The 12,548-nt window shown below is 34.2% G+C and overlaps 1 protein-coding gene across 2 annotated transcripts in view; it reads right to left on the bottom strand.

Annotated features, from left to right (window-relative positions):
* Positions 1-7,606, bottom strand: part of LOC137406014 (ATP-dependent RNA helicase DHX58-like) — a 64,042-nt gene extending 56,436 nt beyond the window's left edge. For both annotated transcript variants that reach the window (XM_068092522.1, XM_068092523.1), the window contains exon 1: positions 7,421-7,606. In XM_068092522.1, the coding sequence (XP_067948623.1) occupies positions 7,421-7,510 (90 nt within the window). In that variant the 5' untranslated portion in view covers positions 7,511-7,606. The remainder of the gene's footprint in view (positions 1-7,420) is intronic.
* Between the last annotated feature and the right edge of the window lie 4,942 nt (positions 7,607-12,548).

Raw genomic sequence — 12,548 nt, 5'->3', positions numbered from 1 at the left:
GGAAAGTAATTTCAACTGTGAGGCATTCTAAAGGAAAGTAATTTCAACTAAAAGGCATTCCAAAGGAAAGTAATTTCAGCTGAGAGGCATTCTAAAGGAAAGTAATTTCAACTGTGAGGCATTTTAAAGGAAAGTAATATCAACTGTGAGGCATTCTAAAGGAAAGTAATTTCAACTAAAAGGCATTTTAAAGGAAAGTAATTCCAACTAAAAGGCATTCCAAAGGAAAGTAATTTCAACTAAAAGGCATTCTAAAGAAAAGTAATTTCAACTGTAAGGCATTCTAAAGGAAAGTAATTTCAACTAAAAGGCATTCTAAAGGAAAGTAATTTCAACTAAAAGGCATTCTAAAGAAAAGTAATTTCAACTGTAAGGCATTCTAAAGGAAAGTAATTTCAACTAAAAGGCATTCTAAAGGAAAGTAATTTCAACTAAAAGGCATTTTAAAGGAAAGTAATATCAACTGTGAGGCATTCTAAAGGAAAGTAATTTCAACTAAAAGGCATTCCAAAGGAAAGTAATTTCAATTGCGAGGCATTCTAAAGGAAAGTAATTTCAACTAAAAGGCATTCTAAAGAAAAGTAATTTCAACTGTAAGGCATTCTAAAGGAAAGTAATTTCAACTAAAAGGCATTCTAAAGGAAAGTAATTTCAACTAAAAGGCATTCTAAAGAAAAGTAATTTCAGTTGAGAGGCATTCTAAAGGAAAGTAATTTCAGTTGAGAGGCATTCTAAAGGAAAGTAATTTCAGTTGAGAGGCATTCTAAAGAAAAGTAATATCAACTGTGAGGCATTCCAAAGAAAAGTAATATCAACTGAGAGGCATTCTAAAGGAAAGTAATTTCAACTAAAAGGCATTCTCAAGGAAAGTAATTTCAACTAAAAGGCATTCTAAAGGAAAGTAATATCAACTGTGAGGCATTCTAAAGGAAAGTAATTTCAACTGTGAGGCATTCTAAAGGAAAGTAATTCCAACTAAAAGGCATTCTAAAGAAAAGTAATTTCAGTTGAGAGGCATTCTAAAGGAAAGTAATTTCAGCTGAGAGGCATTCTAAAGAAAAGTAATTTCAACTGTGAGGCATTCCAAAGAAAAGTAATTTCAACTGTGAGGCATTCTAAAGGAAAGTAATTTCAACTAAAAGGCATTCTAAAGGAAAGTAATTACAGTTGAGAGGCATTCTAAAGGAAAGTAATTTCAGCTGAGAGGCATTCTAAAGAAAAGTAATTTCAACTGTGAGGCATTCCAAAGGAAAGTAATTTCAGCTGAGAGGCATTCTAAAGGAAAGTAATATCAACTGTAAGGCATTCTAAAGGAAAGTAATATCAACTGTAAGGCATTCTAAAGGAAAGTAATATCAACTGAGAGGCATTCTAAAGGAAAGTAATTTCAACTGTGAGGCATTCTAAAGGAAAGTAATTTCAACTGTAAGGCATTCTAAAGGAAAGTAATTTCAACTGTAAGGCATTCTAAAGGAAAGTAATTTCAGTTGAGAGGCATTCTAAAGGAAAGTAATTTCAGTTGAGAGGCATTCTAAAGGAAAGTAATTTCAGTTGAGAGGCATTCCAAAGGAAAGTAATTTCAGCTGAGAGGCATTCTAAAGAAAAGTAATTTCAACTGTGAGGCATTCTAAAGGAAAGTAATTACAGTTGAGAGGCATTCTAAAGGAAAGTAATTTCAACTAAAAGGCATTCTAAAGGAAAGTAATATCAACTGTGAGGCATTCTAAAGGAAAGTAATTTCAACTGTGAGGCATTCTAAAGGAAAGTAATTCCAACTAAAAGGCATTCCAAAGGAAAGTAATTTCAACTGTGAGGCATTCTAAAGGAAAGTAATTTCAACTAAAAGGCATTCTAAAGAAAAGTAATTTCAACTGTAAGGCATTCTAAAGGAAAGTAATTTCAACTAAAAGGCATTCCAAAGGAAAGTAATTTCAACTGTGAGGCATTCTAAAGGAAAGTAATTTCAACTAAAAGGCATTCCAAAGGAAAGTAATTTCAGCTGAGAGGCATTCTAAAGGAAAGTAATTTCAACTGTGAGGCATTTTAAAGGAAAGTAATATCAACTGTGAGGCATTCTAAAGGAAAGTAATTTCAACTAAAAGGCATTCCAAAGGAAAGTAATTTCAACTGTGAGGCATTCTAAAGGAAAGTAATTTCAACTAAAAGGCATTCTAAAGAAAAGTAATTTCAACTGTAAGGCATTCTAAAGGAAAGTAATTTCAACTAAAAGGCATTCCAAAGGAAAGTAATTTCAACTGTGAGGCATTCTAAAGGAAAGTAATTTCAACTAAAAGGCATTCCAAAGGAAAGTAATTTCAGCTGAGAGGCATTCCAAAGGAAAGTAATTTCAAATGTAAGGCATTCTAAAGGAAAGTAATATCAACTAAAAGGCATTCTAAAGGAAAGTAATTTCAACTGTAAGGCATTCTAAAGGAAAGTAATTTCAACTAAAAGGCATTCCAAAGGAAAGTAATTTCAACTGTGAGGCATTCTAAAGGAAAGTAATTTCAACTAAAAGGCATTCCAAAGGAAAGTAATTTCAGCTGAGAGGCATTCTAAAGGAAAGTAATTTCAACTGTGAGGCATTTTAAAGGAAAGTAATATCAACTGTGAGGCATTCTAAAGGAAAGTAATTTCAACTAAAAGGCATTTTAAAGGAAAGTAATTCCAACTAAAAGGCATTCCAAAGGAAAGTAATTTCAACTGTGAGGCATTCTAAAGGAAAGTAATATCAACTGTGAGGCATTCTACAGGAAAGTAATTTCAACTAAAAGGCATTCTAAAGGAAAGTAATTTCAACTGTAAGGCATTCCAAAGAAAAGTAATTTCAGTTGAGAGGCATTCTAAAGGAAAGTAATTTCAGTTGAGAGGCATTCTAAAGGAAAGTAATTTCAGTTGAGAGGCATTCTAAAGAAAAGTAATATCAACTGTGAGGCATTCCAAAGAAAAGTAATATCAACTGTGAGGCATTCTAAAGGAAAGTAATTTCAGCTGAGAGGCATTCTAAAGAAAAGTAATTTCAACTGTGAGGCATTCCAAAGAAAAGTAATTTCAACTAAAAGGCATTCCAAAGGAAAGTAATTTCAACTGTGAGGCATTCTAAAGGAAAGTAATTTCAACTAAAAGGCATTCCAAAGGAAAGTAATTTCAGCTGAGAGGCATTCTAAAGGAAAGTAATATCAACTGAGAGGCATTTCAAAGGAAAGTAATTTCAGCTGAGAGGCATTCTAAAGAAAAGTAATTTCAACTGTGAGGCATTCCAAAGAAAAGTAATTTCAACTAAAAGGCATTCCAAAGGAAATAATTTCAACTGTGAGGCATTCTAAAGGAAAGTAATATCAACTGTGAGGCATTCTAAAGGAAAGTAATTTCAACTAAAAGGCATTTTAAAGGAAAGCAATTCCAACTAAAAGGCATTCCAAAGGAAAGTAATTTCAACTAAAAGGCATTCTAAAGAAAAGTAATTTCAACTGTAAGGCATTCTAAAGGAAAGTAATTTCAACTAAAAGGCATTCTAAAGGAAAGTAATTTCAACTAAAAGGCATTCTAAAGAAAAGTAATTTCAACTGTAAGGCATTCTAAAGGAAAGTAATTTCAACTAAAAGGCATTCTAAAGGAAAGTAATTTCAACTAAAAGGCATTCTAAAGAAAAGTAATTTCAACTGTGAGGCATTCTAAAGGAAAGTAATTTCAGTTGAGAGGCATTCTAAAGGAAAGTAATTTCAGTTGAGAGGCATTCTAAAGGAAAGTAATTTCAGTTGAGAGGCATTCTAAAGAAAAGTAATATCAACTGTGAGGCATTCCAAAGAAAAGTAATATCAACTGAGAGGCATTCTAAAGGAAAGTAATTTCAACTAAAAGGCATTCTAAAGGAAAGTAATTTCAACTGTGAGGCATTCTAAAGGAAAGTAATATCAACTGTGAGGCATTCTAAAGGAAAGTAATTTCAACTGTGAGGCATTCTAAAGGAAAGTAATTCCAACTAAAAGGCATTCTAAAGAAAAGTAATTTCAGTTGAGAGGCATTCTAAAGGAAAGTAATTTCAGCTGAGAGGCATTCTAAAGAAAAGTAATTTCAACTGTGAGGCATTCCAAAGAAAAGTAATTTCAACTGTGAGGCATTCTAAAGGAAAGTAATTTCAACTAAAAGGCATTCTAAAGGAAAGTAATTACAGTTGAGAGGCATTCTAAAGGAAAGTAATTTCAGCTGAGAGGCATTCTAAAGAAAAGTAATTTCAACTGTGAGGCATTCCAAAGGAAAGTAATTTCAGTTGAGAGGCATTCTAAAGGAAAGTAATTTCAGCTGAGAGGCATTCTAAAGAAAAGTAATTTCAACTGTGAGGCATTCCAAAGGAAAGTAATTTCAGCTGAGAGGCATTCTAAAGGAAAGTAATTTCAACTGTGAGGCATTTTAAAGGAAAGTAATTTCAACTGTGAGGCATTTTAAAGGAAAGTAATATCAACTGTGAGGCATTCTAAAGGAAAGTAATTTCAACTAAAAGGCATTCCAAAGGAAAGTAATTTCAACTGTGAGGCATTCTAAAGGAAAGTAATTTCAACTAAAAGGCATTCTAAAGAAAAGTAATTTCAACTAAAAGGCATTCTAAAGGAAAGTAATTTCAACTAAAAGGCATTCTAAAGAAAAGTAATTTCAACTGTAAGGCATTCTAAAGGAAAGTAATTTCAACTAAAAGGCATTCTAAAGGAAAGTAATTTCAACTAAAAGGCATTCTAAAGAAAAGTAATTTCAACTGTGAGGCATTCTAAAGGAAAGTAATTTCAACTAAAAGGCATTCTAAAGGAAAGTAATTTCAACTGTAAGGCATTCTAAAGGAAAGTAATTTCAACTGTAAGGCATTCTAAAGGAAAGTAATTTCAGTTGAGAGGCATTCTAAAGGAAAGTAATTTCAGTTGAGAGGCATTCTAAAGGAAAGTAATTTCAGTTGAGAGGCATTCCAAAGGAAAGTAATTTCAGCTGAGAGGCATTCTAAAGAAAAGTAATTTCAACTGTGAGGCATTCTAAAGGAAAGTAATTACAGTTGAGAGGCATTCTAAAGGAAAGTAATTTCAACTAAAAGGCATTCTAAAGGAAAGTAATATCAACTGTGAGGCATTCTAAAGGAAAGTAATTTCAACTGTGAGGCATTCTAAAGGAAAGTAATTCCAACTAAAAGGCATTCTAAAGAAAAGTAATTTCAACTGAGAGGCATTCTAAAGGAAAGTAATTTCAACTAAAAGGCATTCTAAAGGAAAGTAATATCAACTGTGAGGCATTCTAAAGGAAAGTAATTTCAACTGTGAGGCATTCTAAAGGAAAGTAATTCCAACTAAAAGGCATTCCAAAGGAAAGTAATTTCAACTGTGAGGCATTCTAAAGGAAAGTAATTTCAACTAAAAGGCATTCTAAAGAAAAGTAATTTCAACTGTAAGGCATTCTAAAGGAAAGTAATTTCAACTAAAAGGCATTCCAAAGGAAAGTAATTTCAACTGTGAGGCATTCTAAAGGAAAGTAATTTCAACTAAAAGGCATTCCAAAGGAAAGTAATTTCAGCTGAGAGGCATTCTAAAGGAAAGTAATTTCAACTGTGAGGCATTTTAAAGGAAAGTAATATCAACTGTGAGGCATTCTAAAGGAAAGTAATTTCAACTAAAAGGCATTCCAAAGGAAAGTAATTTCAACTGTGAGGCATTCTAAAGGAAAGTAATTTCAACTAAAAGGCATTCTAAAGAAAAGTAATTTCAACTGTAAGGCATTCTAAAGGAAAGTAATTTCAACTAAAAGGCATTCCAAAGGAAAGTAATTTCAACTGTGAGGCATTCTAAAGGAAAGTAATTTCAACTAAAAGGCATTCCAAAGGAAAGTAATTTCAGCTGAGAGGCATTCCAAAGGAAAGTAATTTCAACTGTAAGGCATTCTAAAGGAAAGTAATATCAACTAAAAGGCATTCTAAAGGAAAGTAATTTCAACTGTAAGGCATTCTAAAGGAAAGTAATTTCAACTAAAAGGCATTCCAAAGGAAAGTAATTTCAACTGTGAGGCATTCTAAAGGAAAGTAATTTCAACTAAAAGGCATTCCAAAGGAAAGTAATTTCAGCTGAGAGGCATTCTAAAGGAAAGTAATTTCAACTGTGAGGCATTTTAAAGGAAAGTAATATCAACTGTGAGGCATTCTAAAGGAAAGTAATTTCAACTAAAAGGCATTTTAAAGGAAAGTAATTCCAACTAAAAGGCATTCCAAAGGAAAGTAATTTCAACTGTGAGGCATTCTAAAGGAAAGTAATATCAACTGTGAGGCATTCTAAAGGAAAGTAATTTCAACTAAAAGGCATTCTAAAGGAAAGTAATTTCAACTGTAAGGCATTCCAAAGAAAAGTAATTTCAGTTGAGAGGCATTCTAAAGGAAAGTAATTTCAGTTGAGAGGCATTCTAAAGGAAAGTAATTTCAGTTGAGAGGCATTCTAAAGAAAAGTAATATCAACTGTGAGGCATTCCAAAGAAAAGTAATATCAACTGTGAGGCATTCTAAAGGAAAGTAATTTCAGCTGAGAGGCATTCTAAAGAAAAGTAATTTCAACTGTGAGGCATTCCAAAGAAAAGTAATTTCAACTAAAAGGCATTCCAAAGGAAAGTAATTTCAACTGTGAGGCATTCTAAAGGAAAGTAATTTCAACTAAAAGGCATTCCAAAGGAAAGTAATTTCAGCTGAGAGGCATTCTAAAGGAAAGTAATATCAACTGAGAGGCATTCCAAAGGAAAGTAATTTCAGCTGAGAGGCATTCTAAAGAAAAGTAATTTCAACTGTGAGGCATTCCAAAGAAAAGTAATTTCAACTAAAAGGCATTCCAAAGGAAAGTAATTTCAACTGTGAGGCATTCTAAAGGAAAGTAATATCAACTGTGAGGCATTCTAAAGGAAAGTAATTTCAACTAAAAGGCATTTTAAAGGAAAGCAATTCCAACTAAAAGGCATTCCAAAGGAAAGTAATTTCAACTAAAAGGCATTCTAAAGAAATGTAATTTCAACTGTAAGGCATTCTAAAGGAAAGTAATTTCAACTAAAAGGCATTTTAAAGGAAAGTAATTTCAACTGTGAGGCATTCTAAAGGAAAGTAATTTCAACTAAAAGGCATTCCAAAGGAAAGTAATTTCAGCTGAGAGGCATTCTAAAGGAAAGTAATTTCAACTGTGAGGCATTTTAAAGGAAAGTAATATCAACTGTGAGGCATTCTAAAGGAAAGTAATTTCAACTAAAAGGCATTTTAAAGGAAAGTAATTCCAACTAAAAGGCATTCCAAAGGAAAGTAATTTCAACTAAAAGGCATTCTAAAGAAAAGTAATTTCAACTGTGAGGCATTCTAAAGGAAAGTAATTTCAACTGTAAGGAATATACTATTTTTATGAGAGTATCACAATCTTTTTACCTTTCTCACTTCATTATATGATGACCAGCGTTGAAGAGCTTCAGAAAACAACTGATCAGCTTTCGTCACATTAAAAATAAAATCTTCCATTGGTTTGTCATCATTACGATGGCCCCGTTGGTTTCTGAAATCTTGAATTGCCTTCAGACAATCGCAGATCTCAGTTGGAAATATCTCAAGATCATCAGCTTCTCCAGCCAACCGGCCCAAGGTCACCATGCCTTGATTAATGATAAGGTGGTTTACAATAGCAACTTTCAGCTTCAGCGTAGCTTGGTTTGTTCTCTGAGAATCTTTGACAGAAACTGTCTGCTCACAAATCTGAGGGCTTTCCAAAAGATCGGTGTCGCTGTAGCCCTCACCACCAAGTCTTGATGTTGCCATTTTCCATGAATGCTTAGCTGTCGCATACAGTAGACTCTTCTTCAGTTTCTGGTTTGTTCTCTGGGAGTCTTCAACAGAAATTTCATGCTCAAAATTCTGAAGCTTGTCCAGAAGAGTTGAATGAGAGTCACACCGCCCATCAGGTCTAATCATTTTGATAACAGCAAAACCTGCTTCTTCAAATTTCGGAGGTTTCTTTTTATTTTTTATAGAAAGCCAAAGATTAACAGGACCACTTTTTTTGTTCTTCTCTTTAGCTTTTTGCTCTAATCTGCCGGACTTTTGATCTTCATCTTTTCGTTGAGCAATGTTGTCAGCGACAATGATTGCAGCAATGGACTCTAGCGCGTTGCATAGCATAATGGTTGCTCCTGTATCCGCTATCTGCGAGTCAGGATTGTTAGACTCAGCTCCTGCATTTCCATAACTCCTGCAATTTAAGCTTAAGATAATATTGATAAATTCACAACCTGTAGTCGAGGTGAAAAAATGGGCAAGGACATGTCAGACATTCAACACAATCGATTCATCCACTGATATACTGCACAATCTCACCTAGAGCATCGGCTGCACATGAGCTTTATCTATTCTCAGAATTGCTTATCTACATAGAAAATACAAGAGGAGTATGTACTTCCTATGGCAATATCAAGTATTTTAAAACTAATGCGGCATGGTGAGCATACTTTTTGAAAATATTTCTTGTAAGCTTTGTAAAAAGTAAATTTGGATGTCACATAAAATTTTCTTTAACGTGTTTGATTGCTAACAAGCTGGCATAAGTAGAGTCCTTGATTCATCTATCTATATATATATATACAGTCAAACACGAATAACTCAAACTTCACGGGACCGAGCGAAAGTGTTCGAGTTATCAGAGCGTTCAAGTTATCAGAGCACTGTCACAAGTCCATTTATTTATTAGTAGATACATGTATATATACAAACTATAATATAAATCAAAAGCATAAATGGCTTGTTTCAAATTAAATGCTTCTAATGTAAAGTTTAAAAATTTGTTATCAAAAAGTATAGAGATTTTTCTATCACTTGAGATTGGTTTGTTGTTTGAGGTGATATTATTGACAGGACGTTTTTTAGATTAAAATTGGCAAAACTTGATAGCTGTTGAAATGCTCAGAAGAAAAGACATCTTTTTCTTTTGAGCGTTTTAACCAAGTTCAATTTTGCCGATTTTTCTTGAAGATTATGCCAAGGTTACCTCACTTTTCTTTGCTTCCGAAGGGCCATCGCTAAGCGGATGTTTGGTAAAAATCAAATTTCACCAAACCTCTTGAAAAGTTGTTGACAAAAATACTTTGCCGATGATGGTGATAGCAACGCATATGAACTACGAAAAGTTGAGGTTTACCTCTATGGCTTGGAATAAAGTGATTTTCTAAAGCGATAACAACCGTTTCGGTAGTCGTTGGGCAAAAAACTGTTCGAGTTAACAAAGTTGAGGTCGAGTTATCTAAAGCAATTTATCATTACGTGGGAACGGACCAAAAAAACCGTTCGAGTTAACCATGTGTTCGAGCTATCCAAGGGCGAATTTTCCATGTTTGACTGTATTTCAAAGTACATCGTTCGGTGTGTCCAGCTATAGCTATTAAAATCTAGGAATGAAAAATCTGTTTCGGGCTGGGGTTGATCTCGGAACCTCCCGCTCACCAGGCGATAGCCTAACCAATTAAGCTACGCAAGATTCAATGGTATTATTTGGCGATGTGAGTCATTAGGTCAGTTAAAATACACATAGCGCTCTGTGTTACGCGATGTCACTAAAGCTTGCTCTTACGACTCTTATTAGTAAGTTTGGCAGTACGGATAGTGGCTTACTCAAATTAGTCATTGGCAATGTGCCAGGCTAATGGCAAGTAGCAGAGAACTGCATTATATTAGCATCCACTGTTTATAAGCTGTTTTAATACCCGTGCAACACGGAATTCGGCTAGTTGTTAATATTTTAGAATAACGACAACAAGTACTCTATTTTAAAAGCTGCGTTTGCTTGTTTGCAGATGCTGCCGGCAATGAGGCTTTATTGCACAGTTTTCTCTGTTCGATTCAAGAGCACAAAAAAGACGAAGCTAGCATCTGAAACTGACATCTCCGGTATTGATAATCATTTGATCGGTGGATATCGAACAATTATATAGCCACACATTTGAGTTAGACTGTGCTAAGCTTCTTCATGTAATGACTAGATTTCCCTCTGATTTATTTTTGTATTGCTACAATTGTTTATCTAGTTTGCTTTATTAATACACTTTGTTATCGGCTTTAACTATTTCCAAGTGCTTATCTATGCTGTGCGTAGAACCATTTAATATGGTGTTGTGATGAATATAGTCGCATAAATATAGATGTGGAATATTATATAAATATTTGAGGCTTTCCTGTGATTAGCTAGTAATACAAAATCTGGCTTTCACAGAAAGCTTGGAAACTGTTAGTAGGACTAGCTATATATAGGGCACTGAATAACTATTCAGAGATAAGCCTCAGTGAAATGAGCAGAACATATGAACTGAGCAATTTAGCTGCCGATGTGGTTGAAGGAAGATGTTTAGACGCGATATTATCACCTGTTTACACGTGGCAGAAAAGGCTGTTAACTGGGGCACAGTACACAAGCGCAACAATCCATCAGCTAGAAATGATAAGCAAGAAAGGTTAAAGAAGGCGCTGAACTAAAAACTACCTCTTAGGAGTTGGTGGATTTGATGGCAATGAGTTGGAGGGACTCACAACATCTTTTTGAGAAAACAAGTTGGCTTCACGGCTGCTGTTACACGCTTCACACCTGCTCAGCTCCTCTACAGCAGTACCATAAACAAGATGGCAGTTTGTGAAGAAAACGTAAGATAAGTCATATTATAACTAATATCTTTGGTTCACAAACATAATGGAAACCAGCATGTTGCATAGAAAGTTGTTCCTATTGAGGAAAGACCTGTATCTAACTATCAGCTGGACAGCTGTAGATTAGCGAGTGTACAGTACTAACCTCTGTTTTTGTAAGTACACCTATAGCAAATCCATTTGGACTGCAATTTATCGAATGGATCAGGAAGTATATCACCACAAACATCACAGGCAAGGGCAACCTGTTTGTTGACAGTTGTACACGCAGGGCATTTCTTCGTCAATTGTTGGCTCGCCATATCATCTACACCTGTAGCAAGTACTAATAGATGATGAGCCACACCTACTGGTCCTGTTCAAACTATCAGATAGTATTGTACGCCAACCCAAGACCTGCCAAAGATGACTTCAAAATTAATCCTTTGTTACCATTGCTTTAAGGAGTGCATTAGAAGTAATCATGGCTTCAGCCAACTTTTCATTTGATGCTGTTATGTTATTAAAAGTTAACAAGATAATCTACCGTAAAACCTCTAATTGAACACCACCTCTATTTGAACCCTACCTCCAATTGACCGCCACCTTAAGAGAAAGGATGAAAAATAGAGGGCCACTCTCTAATTGAATGCCCCCTCCAGTTGACCACCACTTTGTCATTATTTGATCATTACAAGCCCATAATATCAATTGATTAGTAGAAAAGTGTCCACAAAATCGTATTAATCATTTACATCAATAACAGTTAATTTTCTTGTTGTACAATTCCAAAGCTTTTCGTTTTTTTGTGTTAGAAGTTTGAAAGCAACACCATAGAAATAATTAATAACTGCCTTATGCTAATAGTAGTTCCCTGTTTAATGCAGTTTTGATACTTCGAAGTACATGTATATAAAAACATTTACGATGGTTTACAATGGTTTACATTTATGATGGTAGATGAATGACTAGTTTTAGGGAGAAGGTTACATTTAGCGAGCAAAACTTTTACGCGTCGCATTTGTGCTAAATGCAGGGCGTAAAACTATGGCTTTGCCAAAAACCTGTTTGAACGCTAATATCGACTAGTTCACCAGTGCAGAAGAAGAGTTTAGGTCAGAAAACATTGTGGAAGGTATTGGACAACCAGAAGAAGCTCATTCCATCAAAAGCAACAATCAGAACACAGCTATCCGAGCAAATGATGCAAATAGTTTTGTTTTAAAAACGTTAATTTTGTTGCTGCATGTAGCATAAGTATGGTTTGTTTGTGTCACTTGCTCATGAATATATATATTTGTAGCATTTGATCGATTACCATTATATAACTTGCAAATTTGTATACTTACAGCATATTATTTAATAGCATCTTTGCGGTTATCTTAACACGGTTTACAATGGATCGACGCTCATAACTCCTTTTCGATTGCACATAAAAAGCTAGTTTGGACTGCAAACTGTAGCAAACATATTAATGAGTGCAATGAGCTTTTATTCAACATTGTTAAATATAGTTATAAAATAGAAATATGCCTTTAAATTTAGAATGAAATAAAAAATTAAAAGCCCAAATAGATTGCAAAGCAAGACACAGGTTATAATATCATAGCAGATTAATTGCAAGCAATAGATAACAAGTGGTAGAAATATCTCTCGGCTTCCCAATGCATATTTTATTAAGAGATATTTGACAAGTTGGAGGTGAGTTAGCAGATTTATTGCATCCAAAAGATTTAATATCGCTCCACCAAAAAAAGAGAGCAAAATATAGGCGATATTCGCTTCCCCCATAATAGGGCTGAATCTATCTTTTAAAGATTCTGACGAGCCATTTGAAAAATACACCGCCAGCCTCCAATTGATCACCACTATAGAGGAAAGATTGAATAATAGAGTG

This window comes from Watersipora subatra, chromosome 10, assembly GCF_963576615.1.
Source record: "Watersipora subatra chromosome 10, tzWatSuba1.1, whole genome shotgun sequence".
NCBI lineage: Eukaryota > Metazoa > Bryozoa > Gymnolaemata > Cheilostomatida > Watersiporidae > Watersipora > Watersipora subatra.
The sequence above is the reverse complement of the archived record's forward strand: the minus strand, read 5'-3'. Positions and strand labels throughout refer to the sequence as shown.